A 15703-nucleotide genomic window follows, 5' to 3' on the forward strand; every position below is an offset into this window, starting at 1 on the left:
CAGCCTTGGAATTCTTGGAAAATTTTATTGCTTTCCACTTGTGCATTGAGGTGTTTATCTATAACACATCATTATTAGGTAAAAAAAAAATTTGTAATGAATCAACTTCTTCAGAAAAAAATCCGTGTAGTGCTATAAAGGAATCAGTTAAATCCCCTGTGTTGATTGAAATGCATCTTTTGCTTACATTTGCAGATCCACTGTTTCAACATTACGCATGATTTTTTTAAAATTGAATTTAGTGTAAAAGATAAGGATTCTCCCCTTAAAGTAAGCAAGTCATAATTTACTCTAAGAAGAGAGAGAGAGGGGGGGGGGGCTTAATCTCAAAATGAAGGTAATCGTTCACTCAACTCTGTTATATGTTTCTTTTGTTTATTTATGAGCCCTTGGTCTTAAGTTTCAAATTGAGTTTTACACTTGACTTAGCCGGAATTATCATTCACGCGCTAACAGAAAAGGAAGGTTGTGGATATTTGAACTAGTTCCCCTGCTCGATTATCGCTTGTACAGTCAAGAAAGTCACAAATAATATACTAGAGAGTTTTTTTTTTTTATTGTTAGCTTTGCACTAAGCTTCCAGTCTCACCTACGGTGTAGTAACAGCTTTATGATGTTTTCGAATGAAATAAAACTTCAAGAACACTTTTCTCAATCAAAAGTTTCATGAGGAGATGCTAAGTTAAACCTAACCTTGTGTCAAATTTACAGCTACTATAATACCTCTAAGTCTTACTCAAGGCCTGTTAGCGTTAGGCATAGTTATGTTAACATCGAGCTTCTTCAGTTCGAGTGAAACAAAGATTCAAACATCTTTTCCACACTCTCGATTGAACCCAATACCTTTGAGCAGTTTGTTTTCTTTCTAGGTCAAACAAACAACTTTTTATCCGATGGCATCGATATCTCTTTGTTTATCAAAAGGGTATCTACGAAATATATGATTAGCGTACTTTTCTTATCCAAAACACTCTACCAAAGTGCGTGATACAAATTCTCGTAGAAGGTATGTTGGAAAACCAAACGTAGGTCACGCAGTTATCTAGGACTATATGTAAATGTAAATATTATCACTTAAATCAAACACTTGTGCAATGTGTATAATTCACACGACAAAAGTACCATTTTACTTTCTATAGGTACTATTAATAATGGTAATAGGACTGAGTGGAGTCCATTTCGGTCTGTAATCATCGATATGATTACAAACAGAATTGGACGACAGAAAGTCCTGTTACCGATTAATCATAGCCATTTCCTGATTTCCGAACAAACAAATACACCTAGAACAAATATCTCCAGTGGAAACAATGTCTTAAGTTAAAAATTCCTCCATTTTGGAAACTCAGTTTTTTTCTTTGGATAAGTGGTTGTTGCTATGATAATTTTGATCACTTCTGTGATCGGTGGATTAGCTGAGGGGACTTAGCATGATTGGCTGCTTCAACTGTCCGATTACAGGTATCCGATTACAGGCGACTGTCCAATTACACCGTCCGATTACAACTGTACAGAATGATTATTGAAAAACGAAGCTGCGAATGTACCAGTATTTTTTGAGGAAATTTTTAATGGTTATGATTAAACCAAATACGAACGTATACGTCGTACCTAATTTTGATCCGAAACTTTAGATTTCTTTTCAGTTTCAAAAGCAAATCGAGAGAGCTGTTGTGACAACTTTTTTGGATTTTTTTCGTTGTCCTACCAGTTTGCAATTTCTAATTATTTACCTCGCCGAAAGGTTCGAAAAGAAGTAAAATCTTGACAAGTCGTTCGTGAAACAAGCTCCCTCTTGGTTATTTGATTACGAATACTTAGGCATAAGATTATACCTTTTAGCAGCTCTCAAAAAGGCATTTGGGTTCTTGACTACTCCTGTATGAGAAGCATTATTACCTTTTGGATTCAAATCTATACTGATCTTCTCTTAATATCGGTAAATTAGGTCAGCGTAGTGAAGCTAACGAACAAGCAATACGCGTTACTCATATAATCATCCACAATTTGTTTCTCATCGTTCAAGGTTGCCCCTTATGATGATATGTCCACGCGTAATGTCATCTTTCCGGATGACCTTATCGCAAGGATTAACCCTTTAACTCCCAAGATCTCTTAAGTAATTCTCCTTACTATCTGCCATATAATTGTTATGATGTCAATTTGGAGAATTTGGTATTGGATCAACTAGTAATTCCCGAATTGATATTTTTCTTGATTCTCATCAGTTTTATGCTTGATGTTGTATTGATAATGTAAGGAGAAATTCTCTCTTGATCACTCGTGGGAGGTAAAGGGTTAAACAACATTTGTTCTAACGGTTGGTAACATAGGCTACTTAAACAAGAAAACCGAATTTCATTCCTTCAATTTTAAAGTCGACGATATTAAATCGAATTTAATTTCAATCCGTTATCAAAAGTATAACGAGTGAAATTCGACTTAAGGGAACACATTACTGTCTCAAATTGTTTGGGCTTTTTTTGTTCTTTTAGTCGTAGATAAGAGCCTCCTTTAATTTCGGGCTAGATTATACTTTTAGTGACTGCTATCAGTCAATTGGAATGCCAATCATACAGAGTTAAGTTCTAATTCCGTCATCACTATATTTGATTGCACGTATTTTTTCATTTCAGAGTAATGTGATAGTCACCTGACCATGACCAGTCGTACCATAACAACACGCATTGTCCTGGTTGTTTCCATCGTTGTAAGAGCCACCCCCACCCCCACAGGAATCACGATGACCATCTCCACTGCTTCCCCCAGAGTACCCTCCTCCTCCTCCTCCTCCTCCCCCCGCCCCCATTCCCACAGCTCCACCTCCTCCACCAAACCCACCAACAACATTGTGATGCAGTGATCTCCCACCCTCGCCTCCCTGAAGAAATCCCTTACCACCTTCTCCGCCGTTTCCCTTGGTGCCATTGAAGTTCTTTCCACTTCTTCCACTGGAGTAAAACCCGCCACCACCACCACCTGAGGAAAAACAAACAAAACAAAACAAAAGCAAATGATGAGTAAGGTCTTAGTCTTTTCTTTCTTTTTTTTTTGTTTTGTTTTGTTTTTTGTTTTTTTGTTTTAATCCCAAATGTACCCATATCAGCGTGGTCAAACCTGTATAGGATATATTTCTATTGAGGCACCATCCGTTACTCCGTTATTATCCCTAAATATATAAACTGGTCCTCATCCTAGGTAGTCTCAGTGTTTGTTTTTTTGTTTTGTTTTGTTTTTTTTTTGGGGGGGGGGACAAGGGCCGATTATCTAAATTTGAAGTATAATTAATTAATGAGGAGCTAAAGGGTTAGGGATCAACACAGTATTATTTTACCTGAGTCGCCACTATCAGCATTCTCTGCACCATGTCCATTGCTCCCCCCTGACCATGAATTGTATCCAGGATTCCCTGTTGTGTTTGTACTGGCGTCGCATCCCTCATGTCTTGACTTAACAGCTAGTGCGCCTCCCCCGCCTCCACCTATTATCAAAGGTGTGTCAGTTCCTCTCACTACAAATGTACCTCCACCACCGCCGGAAGAAGAATACTGCTTGTTTATTCCTCCTTCTTGACCTACAATTATCTGGATGACTTCATCCTTGTTTAAGCGAAATGTTCCAATCATTCTTGCTCCTCTTCCTCGGTACTGAGCACTGCTAGAGTGTTTATCATACCCTCCTGCCGCTCCTATTGCCTCTATTCTGTAGTCACCAGTGTACGGCACAGTCCACTGTTGAATACCGCTGATCAGTGTAACTTGTCCGTCATGATCCTGACCTGTGTAGTGACTGCTCAGCGATGTTGGACCACGTCTTCCGGTGGCATTGAGATTTGTAAAAACAGCTTTGAATGCTGAAGGGCAAAAAAGGGTTCACCTCAACCTCTTTTCTTATCACAAGTTCTTTTGTTTATTTGTAAGCATAGTCAAACTTTATTATTATTTATTGTTTATTTTATTGGTTTGTAAGCTTGATATGTCAAATCATCATTTCATCAGTTCTAAAAAAGTGAGACCAATGAGAAAACAGCAAAGCTACCAAGGGTCAAACTGGATTGTGCGCGCCGTATTCTTCTTTTTTGGTGCCTGAAGTTTGAATTCATTATGCCTTTAAGTTTAAGGAACATTAATTCTCGAGTTTTATATAGGAAGGTCCTAGACGATTATTACTCGTAACTTCTATTGTAGTTTTAGCAGTTTTTAGCTTAGTGTATTTTTGTTTTAATAGATACTAATTTATATATATTTTTATAACTTCTTATTTCTTAGTTTTTAATTCTTAATCAGCAGGACCCTTTTGATAATAGTACTTTTGTATTGAAGGGTTATCCTGAATAAATACTATATATAATATACTAATATAATACTATATATACTATATACTATATACTATATATAATTATCATCATTATTATTACTATTCTCGTTTTTGGTCTGTTTGCTTCTATTCTTGTCTTTATAAGTTGTGACTCGTTCTGTTGTGATCTCCTATTTTTAGCGTTTTCTTGCCTTTATTGCCAGAATTGAATTATGGTAGAATAAAAAATTTACTAATCTTGGTATTCTACACTACTATTCAAAAACTCATTAATAATTCATAAGCCCATTAACCTATCAAATGGTAGATAATACATCACGTGCAGTGACTTTATATCGATAAACCTCATCCTTATTAGTATGCGGTGTTTTATCAGATATAAAGACACTGCACGTGACTTATGAATGTTTTTCTCGTATGCTAATTTCTAACGTTCACAAAAGCATAATTTTTATGAACTCTCTTGACACACGCTTTTCCAAGAATGTTTTTGAAGCCGTTCAAAAAACTCGCAGCACGTGTTTTATCGGGTCAAAAACCACTCGGCTACGCCTCGTGGTTTTAAACCCGATAAAACACTCCTGCTCGTTTTTTAAACATTACATAAGAAATTGCAATGATCACTCTGAACTTAACTATGAAATTTCATCTGTCCCCCTTAAAACCTTCTTTACATCTACAACTGTAAGATTTCTCGATATTATAAACACAGCCTTGGCATGGCAGTTAGGGGTTTTGTTGGAGCACTCGTCAATATCTAAAACAAATAATTAAAGCGCGATACACTACACGAGATGACACGAATGGGTACAAAGTGTTATACACGAATCGTAAGTGTTCGTAGGACATATGGAGGCTTACGGTATAAAAAAATTTAAACGGCTATGAAACAGACGCATACATATAATAGTAAATATGCTTGATGCAACGCATAGTAGCCCTCACCTTTTTCACAATGTTCTCCTTTGTAACCAGCCTGATACACACATTTGTATCCCTTGTCCGTAAATCCAACCAGGCAAGTTGCATTGTTATGGCACATACTGAGGCAACACTTGTTCTGGTGAAAACGTATTTTGCCTTCAAACATGGTTTGATTCTACATTGGTTTAAATATTTAATAAATGTAACAGGGAAGTTACACAGACGCAACGTTTGGACACTCCTTTCTAGGATCTTAATCAGGGGTGATGATGAAGGCAGTAAACAGAAATGTCGAAACGTTGGGTCTATGAACTGTAACTTCTCGGTTACCTTCATTAAATCTTTAAACTAGAGTAGCATCAAACTATGTCTGATTGTCCACCCGGCTGCCATGTGAAATTTAATATGATTTTGCTTTAATTGAATTGACTGAGATGCTATACACGCTCGGATTGATGATAAGTCTCTTGAGATATTATGAGAACACAAAAAAGAGTACAAAAACTTGTACTCTAATGGTCTCAGATACGGCATGGGAAATTTTTCTGGCGTTATAAAAAGATCTTACAACATCCCAGTAGAGTTGTGTGGCACTCTGGGTCCTAACAAATCAGATGGCGCAAATGGACTAATCATATAACGAAACGTGATTACATCAATTGGCAGGTGTGGAAGAATGTTCCTGTGGTGTAAGGGAATTGGAAAAGTTTTAAAAAGCATTGCGTCACAAGTACCAGATTCAGGTGGTGTCGTTGGATAAACCTCAAATGATTATTTTCAAGGGTCCTTGAAAAGATCGAACCAGTGCAAGTAGATGGACATCACGATCATGGTTGCGCATCGCTAGGAGGATCTTGAGCAAATATTCTCATTGTCACGAATGCGATTGTGGATTTAATAGAGATGATTATGAACATCATACTTGCAAAGGAAAGAAATGTGTATCGTTTCATCGCCGGAATTGTTCTGAGCATCGTCGAAATGACACTTCTTTGTAAATGTGCTGTATATTTCTGCGTTCGTTTTACGGAGAAGATTGTTGTCAGTACCATCGGACTGGTCCCAATCCTTGCCTGAAATCTATTTGCAAAACGTTCAAAAAATGTCCCGAATCTCTTAGGAAAGTCGTAAAATCAAATAGGGGAGACCGAAGATCCCTACTCGCCAAATATCGATGAGGAGTGGCCAAATGTCAAGTCTGTAAAGAATATGTCAACATAAAATGTCACAAGTGTTGCTTTCAACCGGCAGAAAAAGAAAGAAGACGGGCAAGGTGGAATAGAACTGGACGAGGAAGATTCTCTTTTGTTGCGAGGCCGATGAAGATGAGAACACAAGAATGTTTTAAAATTGTTGACGGGTGACATCATGGAAACGGCATCGCCGGCTGTCTTTGTCAAATTTCCTCCGTTTTCATCGGTCAATTCCAATTCCATTTCAAAATAAATTCGATTTAACTCCAGAAAAACACCCTGAGCAGTCACTTGAAAAGTCGATGGGCGTAGTGACCGTTGTAAGACGGTTGAAGAGGAGCCATTCGTTAGGAGGATGCACTGATGTCTGTAAGTAGAATTCTGAACAATTCCAACGTCCTATTCATTACAGATTCAGAACCCTAAGCTGTATTCACTTCTCTCGTTTTAATTCTCTGTTTCTTTTAGTTTTACTAATTCTTTTCATACTTTTCTGAGTCAACCAGTTTATCAAGTCGGGTTAAAAGCCAGGCACGACAGGTGACGACGAGAAGAGTCTTCCTCCCTTTTGAGATTTGCGTCGACGTTTCTTCTTCTCGACTGCTTCCGTCAAAGCGCCTCCGGCCATCTTTATCAAAGGGAAAGCTCCACTCTTTTGTCTACCAACTCCCGCCTCTTCTCGAACGCACTAAAGATACATTTCTGGAATACACGGGTCCGATACGATTTATTCTGCACCGAAAAACACTTTAAAACGTTTGGCCGTTTGTTTTTCAATTCATTTTTCAATCTTTTTTCAATCCACTCTTGAATCCTAATTTGGAACCATAACTGTCTCGATGAAGACGCGAAAATCAATTTAGAATGACAATTTCTGCAATTGACGTATTTTTTGCTACTTATCCAAAAATTTTAAATACATGTCTGTGGATAGAACTCGAATGATTTGGAATATTTCGTTCTGAACTATTAGATCGTATTGTATTATTGTACGTCAAGAACTTGCAGTATATTTAATTCTACACGAGAGTAAACTTTAGTTTGTCCATTGTAAAACAGTAACATCGTGGGTGATCTCCACTAGGAAGAGTACGCGTCCCACTTGTAACAAGGATCCCCTATCTAACTTTATTTCATACTATTTGATTCCCTTTTCTACATCAAGAAAATCACGACGACAAAACAAACCAATCGACGTAAAAAAGTACTTTTCCTTTTAGGAGCTCTTATTCCAGCTCTCATATCCGGCGAAAAAAAGCAAAAAGTAGCCGGAAGCGTGTCAGGAGCAGCCAAATACGGTGTCAAAAAGGCCCTAGAAACTGCGACACGAAAAAAATTAAAGAAAGCATACGATGCAACATTATGCCGAAATGAACCAACGTTCAAGTCATCCAAGTGTTATAGAAGAATCAATAAAAAGAGCGCAAAATAAAGATGTAAGCAAACCCCTGAGAAAATCATTCGATCTTTCGGTGACTTCATTTCCGCTAATTATGCGATTACGTGAAGCCCTAAAACGGCAGACGTTTTAGGGCCACTAAAATGTCAGAATTATGTGTAATTTTCAAATTACGTTATATAATGGGCCCACATAACGCTAACTGATTGGATAGGACCCAGACTGCCACATAACATAACTCATCCCTTCTTCGTCATTACACTGCGAAACTGAAAGAGACATAGAGCCACTGATGTTTTAATATTTCTAGGTTCTTTGATTTTCCGCTTTGATCAACTCAAAAAAAGGTGCTAATTGTTAAGACCCATTAGGTCATTCATTACAAGATCGCAAAGAACTCATCGCAGGTGCGCGGGAATCGAAAGCAATCTATGTCGTCGATTCATTCGGGGCAGCCATTCATATTTTCCTCTTTTTTTTATTTTATTTCAACGATTTTTATTCTCAAGTTCCATTCAGAAAAGACGTTGCGATTCTGTGAGTCTTTCTGCGAGGATTTACGAAAGAGGAAATAAAATCTGCAAACTCAAAACCGAATTTCTAGTTCTTACCTCCATGCCCCTATACGTAAAGCCTTCTGTCGGTTTCAAATCACTTGGGTGTTGAACGTGGTCTGAGTCACTTATCTGACACAAAACTTTATCTTTATCTTCTGGTCCCATGTTGATTGATTTACATCTGTCTTCCATCATACACCTATTCTTGCAGTTACTATACGTGTGCATTCCGACAGGTAATGAAATGTTTTTTAAAATATGGTTCACCAATGCATATCCATCCTTTTTTTTCATGAACTTGACTCGCCGACAGCTATCTATAAAAAAGACAGTAGTAGATCATAAGTGTGCAAAACGGCTCTCTAAAATATGCTAATAGAGTTAACCGTAACTGAGTAAAACCTAAAGAGATTTAAAGAAAATCGAGTGATCTTGGAGACTGTTTGAGAATTTCTATGGACATCAACTGGATGGGCTGAAAATTTAGTCGATTTAGAATCTAGAATCTATCTGCCAAAAGCTTGGAGTGTGCATCGCCTTTCGTCAGTCTTTGGTTGGGATATCGCCGTTCTATTGAATTATTTTTTCAATTTTTGGCACTCAGAGGATGTTAGAGAACCTCACCCGACTTAGAGAACTACTTATAGGCCATGTTAATATGTATAAGTGAGGGGTAAGTTTCTAAAGAAACTGTGGTGTTACGTCTGCGGGGAGTGTAACAAGGTCATTGTGTTTTAACAACTGAGTTTATAATGTAAATTGGCCACCGTAAAGGGTTTCGTCGCAGCGGTGTTCTCGGAATCCGTCGCACAGTCGTTTTTCTTGGCAACCTCCATTACTTTTACTCAAACGCGAAAAAAATATCGGCAACATTTTGGACGGAAGTTTAGTACAAAGTAATGACCAACCCGGAACTTTTAAACGCGCTCGCACACTATGCAAAACTTGTTCTTTTATTCATAACGTCGAGAAATATCGGGACCCAAGCAATTTCTTGAGATCACTGATCAGTTCACGTGCACCTCCGCCAACGTCATCTATTACCTAACTTGCAGTTATTGCTAAAAGTTGTGCGTTGGTGAAAAACTGAAGGAACATGAAGCTGGACAATAGAAAATATTGCGGTTGTTGTCACGCTCCGGACATCACTAGAGTAATATTTTGAATTTCTTTACGCCTAACTTACTTTGGTGCATTAATATCTGACAAACGTTCTGGCCAATTTCATGGAAATCCGGAAAATCTACACACCAAATCAATTTGTTTAGGTCAGTAGAGATAACACGCGAAGACAAACTTCGGGTTTTTGGCTTCCAAAGTAATTCACTATTTTCGCACCTCATTTTGACGCTAGTCAATGCGATCATTCCACCACTAATGAAACGCGAAGCAGGAAAAACCATGTTACACTAGCTAAGGAGAAATCCAAACATTTATCGGGAGAAACAGAAGGAAAAGAGGGCAAAGCAAGCTAGGGAAAAAAATTCGATTTCTCGGCGACTATTTTCTTTTTGGCCGCATCACGAAGACTCTTTTGTTTAACTCTATTTACTCACAGACTGTTTACTCGAGGTAAATCATTAATACCCGCGATTTTATTGGGTACGTCTAATTTTTCGCTACTAAAGAAGTAAATGAAAGTGAAATTTGATCATCGCAGTAAATTTTCCAATTTAAGCAATTGGAAAGAAGAAGCCTGAAAAAAATCAGGGCTTCAACGGGATTCGAACCCGTGACCTCCGCGAATACCGGTGCGATGCTCTACCAACTGAGCTATGAAGCCACACATTGGGAGCGAGGTCAATTTATTGAGTTCATATCTTCCCGTGCAGTGAAATGACGTGAAGTTTTATATGAAATAATTCATATTTGTACTGCGGTTGTAGATGAAAGTGAAATTTGATCATCGCAGTAAATTTTCCAATTTAAGCAATTGGAAAGAAGAAGCCTGAAAAAAAAAATCAGGGCTTCAACGGGATTCGAACCCGTGACCTCCGCGAATACCGGTGCGATGCTCTACCAACTGAGCTATGAAGCCACACATTGGGAGCGAGGTCAATTTATTGAGTTCATATCTTCCCGTGCAGTGAAATGACGTGAAGTTTTATATGAAATAATTCATATTTGTACTGCGGTTGTAGATGAAAGTGAAATTTGATCATCGCAGTAAATTTTCCAATTTAAGCAATTGGAAAGAAGAAGCCTGAAAAAAATTGACCTCGCTCCCAATGTGTGGCTTCATAGCTCAGTTGGTAGAGCATCGCACCGGTATTCGCGGAGGTCACGGGTTCGAATCCCGTTGAAGCCCTGATTTTTTTTCAGGCTTCTTCTTTCCAATTGCTTAAATTGGAAAATTTACTGCGATGATCAAATTTCACTTTCATCTACAACCGCAGTACAAATATGAATTATTTCATATAAAACTTCACGTCATTTCACTGCACGGGAAGATATGAACTCAATAAATTGACCTCGCTCCCAATGTGTGGCTTCATAGCTCAGTTGGTAGAGCATCGCACCGGTATTCGCGGAGGTCACGGGTTCGAATCCCGTTGAAGCCCTGATTTTTTTTTTCAGGCTTCTTCTTTCCAATTGCTTAAATTGGAAAATTTACTGCGATGATCAAATTTCACTTTCATCTACAACCGCAGTACAAATATGAATTATTTCATATAAAACTTCACGTCATTTCACTGCACGGGAAGATATGAACTCAATAAATTGACCTCGCTCCCAATGTGTGGCTTCATAGCTCAGTTGGTAGAGCATCGCACCGGTATTCGCGGAGGTCACGGGTTCGAATCCCGTTGAAGCCCTGATTTTTTTTTTCAGGCTTCTTCTTTCCAATTGCTTAAATTGGAAAATTTACTGCGATGATCAAATTTCACTTTCATCTACAACCGCAGTACAAATATGAATTATTTCATATAAAGAAGTAAAGTTATTTCTTAGGAATAGGACGTTTTCCTTTTATTCACCTTTTTATCAAAAGGAGAGCGAAAAAAAAAAGTTTTTATACTCTCATAATGATGAAAGTTAAAGAGTCGAGCGGAAAAGGATAGAGAACTTATTGACCGCTTTTCCCTATTTGCGGTAGTCATAAACAATTTTACTGAACAATTGAGGCGTTTTAGCCTCAGCATTTATCTGAATTCCAAAAACACCTATGGTGCATTTCTTTTTACAGATACCTTCGTCTGTCCCTTAGAAGACGCTTCGAACGAATAGTCTATCATTTCAAGACCAAGACGAAGTGAAACACTCGTGAAGCACCTGCATTTGAAATATTCGACAACATACAGTGTTTCTCAGAGTTTGAATAACCATTGTGTACACAAGCATCATGACTCATTTTTTACAAATACAATGGCTTCAGAGACCTCAAGAAAATTCTTTACAAACAAAAACCTTTAATTTCTAATAACATTCCACTTGTCGACATTTTTCCTTATGTTTCACTGGTCTGAGGGTGTTTTAATCCTTCTGCTGAATCATTTATCAGCGTTACTCCTCAAACTCTCGATCAGTTAGATCGTTGCTAACAACCAGCAAAACGGTGTTTCTGTTTTCATTGAATTGTTGCTTTTAGTACGCATTCATTGTTTGTTTAATGATAGGAATGATCTGAATAAATTTTCATCAAAAATTAGAGTTTACGTCACCAAAAAGTCTCATCAAAATATGTTGATTTATGTTCCGCACACGACCGAGTTTGTTGCGACTCGTCTTGAAAATTTCCAAACTTGTTTAGCTCCCTATAAAGCCGTGGTAAATTATATTTGATCAAATAGAATAAGCTATACTTGCAAACAAAATATCATATTTCGTCGTTCTCAAGTTTCTTAGAAATGGTCACATCAGTTTTTAATTCAGAGCCCTATCACCTTATGTGATGGAATAATCTATCCAAATCCACAAAATACATTATTTTTGGGCTTGGCTCGTCAATTCGACTTAGCTTCCGTTAATTACGGATTCGCCTGACTTTAGGAGTAAATTTATATAAAAGCTTGGCAAAGCAATTTTAAAGTTAACTCACCTTGGTTCGCTACCGTCACGGTGTAGAACCAGCCTCCAAACAAAAAGAGGAAAGATCTGAAAGAAAACACTGGGCAGCAACGGCGCTTCATCTTCAGGATCTTGTCAGGAAATATGTTCATCACCATTAGATAAATGCAGCAACCATCAGTTGCCCATCTCTCGCCCTGTCATGATCGTTGCGTGCTATGCGCCAAAGTTTTATCCCTATTGCTATGTATTATTAATCAAAGGTCGCCGAGACAAAAGGAGATTTATCCTCTAATAATTTTTATTCAGTTTCCTATTTACTTGTTTCCTCTCACGTCCTTTGTGCATAAAATGTGCATGTTGATTAGTATCTTACTTATGTTTATTAGTATTTGCAACAATAAATTTTCCTGAAACAATCATCAAATGAAACAAGAGAGCGACGAAAAATAAAAAAAAGTAAATTGGCCACCTTAAAGAGTTTAAAGGCTGATGTTTCGAGCGTTAGCCCCTCGTCAGAGTTTAAAAGCCGAAGTTTTAAGAGTTAGCCCTTCGCCTTCGCTCTGACGAAGGGTTAACGCTTGAAGCAGCCTTTAAACTCTTTACGGTGGCCAATTTACGTTTTCAATTCAGTTGTTGACACTATAAAAGACTGACATTTCTAAATTACCCTGTTCTACTGTCCCACCGACGAAGCACCACAGTTTCCTTAGAAACTTACCCCCTTTATTCGTTTATTTGTTTTCGGTCTGCGAAGTTAGCGCAAGTTTAAGAGTTTCCTTTTTAATTCAGTAAGTTATTCATTAGCGATTAACCTTGCAACCTCATCAAGGAGGCAAACTTAACAAACGTTATCGAAAAAATAAAGAAATATTGATTTCTAGTTTAAATCTAGTGTTCACTACAGCAAAGAAGAACCCGCAACCAGAATTTCCCTGCTCGCAACGTGTGGTTTCGGAGCACAGCTGGTAATGGCGCCCAGCAAGCAGTTGATAGGCACGAATCCATTAGAGGCCTGAACGTTTTAGAGGCTTCTTCTCTACAATTGCTTAAATTTGAGTTGAACCTACGTGGATCATTTCTGCACTTGAATTTCAGCTTTCCCTTTGAATAGAGAGCGCTTCAGTAGCTGTGACGCCTCAATAGACAAAGCTAAACAAAAGCGTAAAGAATAACTCGCCTGGAGTTCATTGGTTTGGTAATCAATAGGTATGTTTTATAAAAGAACTGTAATTGTAGAGCCGAGTTTCAATGGTCTACGACCTTTAGTCTCTACTACATGGAAATCTTAATTGTTTGTGACTTTAACAAAAACTTTATACTTTAATATTTTTCCTGGATTGCAATTTGATGATATTTACACTTCGTGCCTATTTTGAGATTGACTTACAATATACCGGGTTAAGAATCTGCCACGCAGACATGTAAATCCTTTTTCTTGATGACTTTTAATCACAGATGCATGCTTTAATTCTGCCAGCGCTTTTTTCAGAGGAGTGGTCGGTGGAACGAATAATATGTTAGCGCGACGCGTTTCCGTCGCGAAATGAAGAAGACCATCCACTTCGATCTGTTAATTTAGCTTTGTGTTTGCTTTGTATGTTTCGCTTGTTTCTCTCTATTTTTCTTTTTCATTTATATATATTTTTGGCAAGGATTAGAGCGCTCTGCGACTGAGCATCGTAAAACCGGAAACAAACGCGCCACCACCGCCAATCAAAAGAAAGGAAGATATCTTTAGTAGCTAATAAGAACTCAAGATGACCATTATTCTAACCCAGTTAATGCATTCAAAAATATCATTATTGAATGATTAAACAGTCGCAATTTCTGAGGTTCTGAATCAAGCAGATTTGTTGCGAAACGTGAACCCATGTCTAACAAGACGTCTAACACTGAATCACAAAGATTAACGCAAAAAAAAATTGTTTTCTAAAAAGAACGCAAAAATGTAGTTGGGGCCCCAGATCGTTTAAAACCAAAATTGCGGTGTTAGAGGAAAATAGCCTCTCGAGTCTCCCAGGGCTTCATAGTGTTGTCTTAGTAACCTTCCTCGGCTTGTATTTGCTAATGAAATTCTATCGGAGAAGGAAAACAATTTAACTCCGAGGCGGAGGTTTAATCACCCTTAACAATTCCACAATTGCAAACTAACTGAATACAAACATATCAACAGACTGATGTGTTTGGTGTTTTCCTATTTATTTGGCCTGTGGGAGGCCATTTTATCTTCGTTAATGCAGTACGTTGATTGATTGAATAGTCCAAAATTTGGAAGTTCTAAGTCGAATGGGGACGTCGGGTAACATGAACCCTTGTGAAAAATTTATTCTTTTTTGAACTTTTCCACACCACACACTCGCACACAACAAAATAACAGAATACAAAGAGTTTTAAGAGTAAAACGTCAGAATCTCAGCTTGAGAACCTTATTCTTTTTTTACGACAGGTTTCTTAACACACTTGAAAAAATTGTTTTAGTTTTAGAGTTTTGGAATAATCGTTTAAATTATATGCGAACTTATTGAAGGCAAACGCGAATAATATTTTTTTAGCTCAAGGATACGACCTTTTCACCTGAGTTTTTCTTAATCCTTTAACTCCTATGAATGACCAAGACAGAATTTCTCCTTACAATATCAATACAACATCAAGCAGACAAGTGATGAGAATAAAGAAAAATATTAGTTAAGGGTTTATAAGTTGATCCAACACCAAATTCTCCAAACCAACATCATAAGTACTTTATGGCAGACAGTAAGGAGAATTACTAATGAGATCTTGGGAATTTCAAGGGAATTAAAGGGTAAATCTGTCGATTCGAATTCTTTACTTTTCTATGAAGTTAATGCAACTTTCAGAAGTTTCGGTCTTCATTCATTCAAGTATTCATTAGTGAGTTATTTCGCAACGCTATAAAGGCAAATTTTACTAGCGTTAAAAAAAAATAGCGGATTTTTTTTTTGGAATTTCAATGTGTTAATCAAACCTTGTCACATTCCAAAACTTATTGGAAGGAACAGAGAGAAAAATAAAAAAAAAGAACGCAAAATTGAAAAAAAAAATTGAAATAAACTAATACAGGCGTATTTCACAGAGAGTCTCTAAAATTGGGTGATGGCTGTTACTGTTAACGGCGAAAATTTTGGCCATTTCACGACAAACAGTTAATTTTTTTTTTCCCAACCGACTAACGGTTGAAATTTGTCCATTTTTACGCCTGAAGACCATTTTTTTTTTTTTTGGCAGTTTTACGGCTAGCGGTTAACCCCATGGAGACCCCCATCATAGAATTAACTTCCAGC

At 37.6% G+C, this 15703-nt stretch overlaps 2 protein-coding genes across 2 annotated transcripts in view; one reads left to right on the forward strand and one right to left on the reverse strand.

The window, feature by feature from the left end:
* Positions 1–356: 356 nt before the first annotated feature.
* Positions 357–15702, reverse strand: LOC149051839 (uncharacterized). The gene is made up of 5 exons (XM_089179890.1): positions 12430–15702; positions 8445–8707; positions 5263–5377; positions 3335–3853; positions 357–2979 (listed from the first exon to the last, which is right to left on the reverse strand). The coding sequence occupies exons 1-5, from the start codon at positions 12554–12556 to the stop codon at positions 2633–2635; spliced, it is 1371 nt and encodes a 456-aa protein (XP_089036016.1). The 5' UTR covers positions 12557–15702; the 3' UTR covers positions 357–2632.
* The window catches only part of LOC149051840 (replication factor C subunit 1-like), a 362202-nt gene continuing 357444 nt past the window's right edge, over positions 10946–15703 (forward strand). The window contains exon 1 of the mRNA XM_089194981.1: positions 10946–11074. The gene's annotated coding sequence lies outside the window, so the exon portion shown is untranslated. The remainder of the gene's footprint in view (positions 11075–15703) is intronic.

Source organism: Pocillopora damicornis, chromosome 1 (genome assembly GCF_964200805.1).
Source record: "Pocillopora damicornis chromosome 1, jaPocDami1.2, whole genome shotgun sequence".
In the NCBI taxonomy this organism is placed as follows: Eukaryota; Metazoa; Cnidaria; class Anthozoa; order Scleractinia; family Pocilloporidae; genus Pocillopora; species Pocillopora damicornis.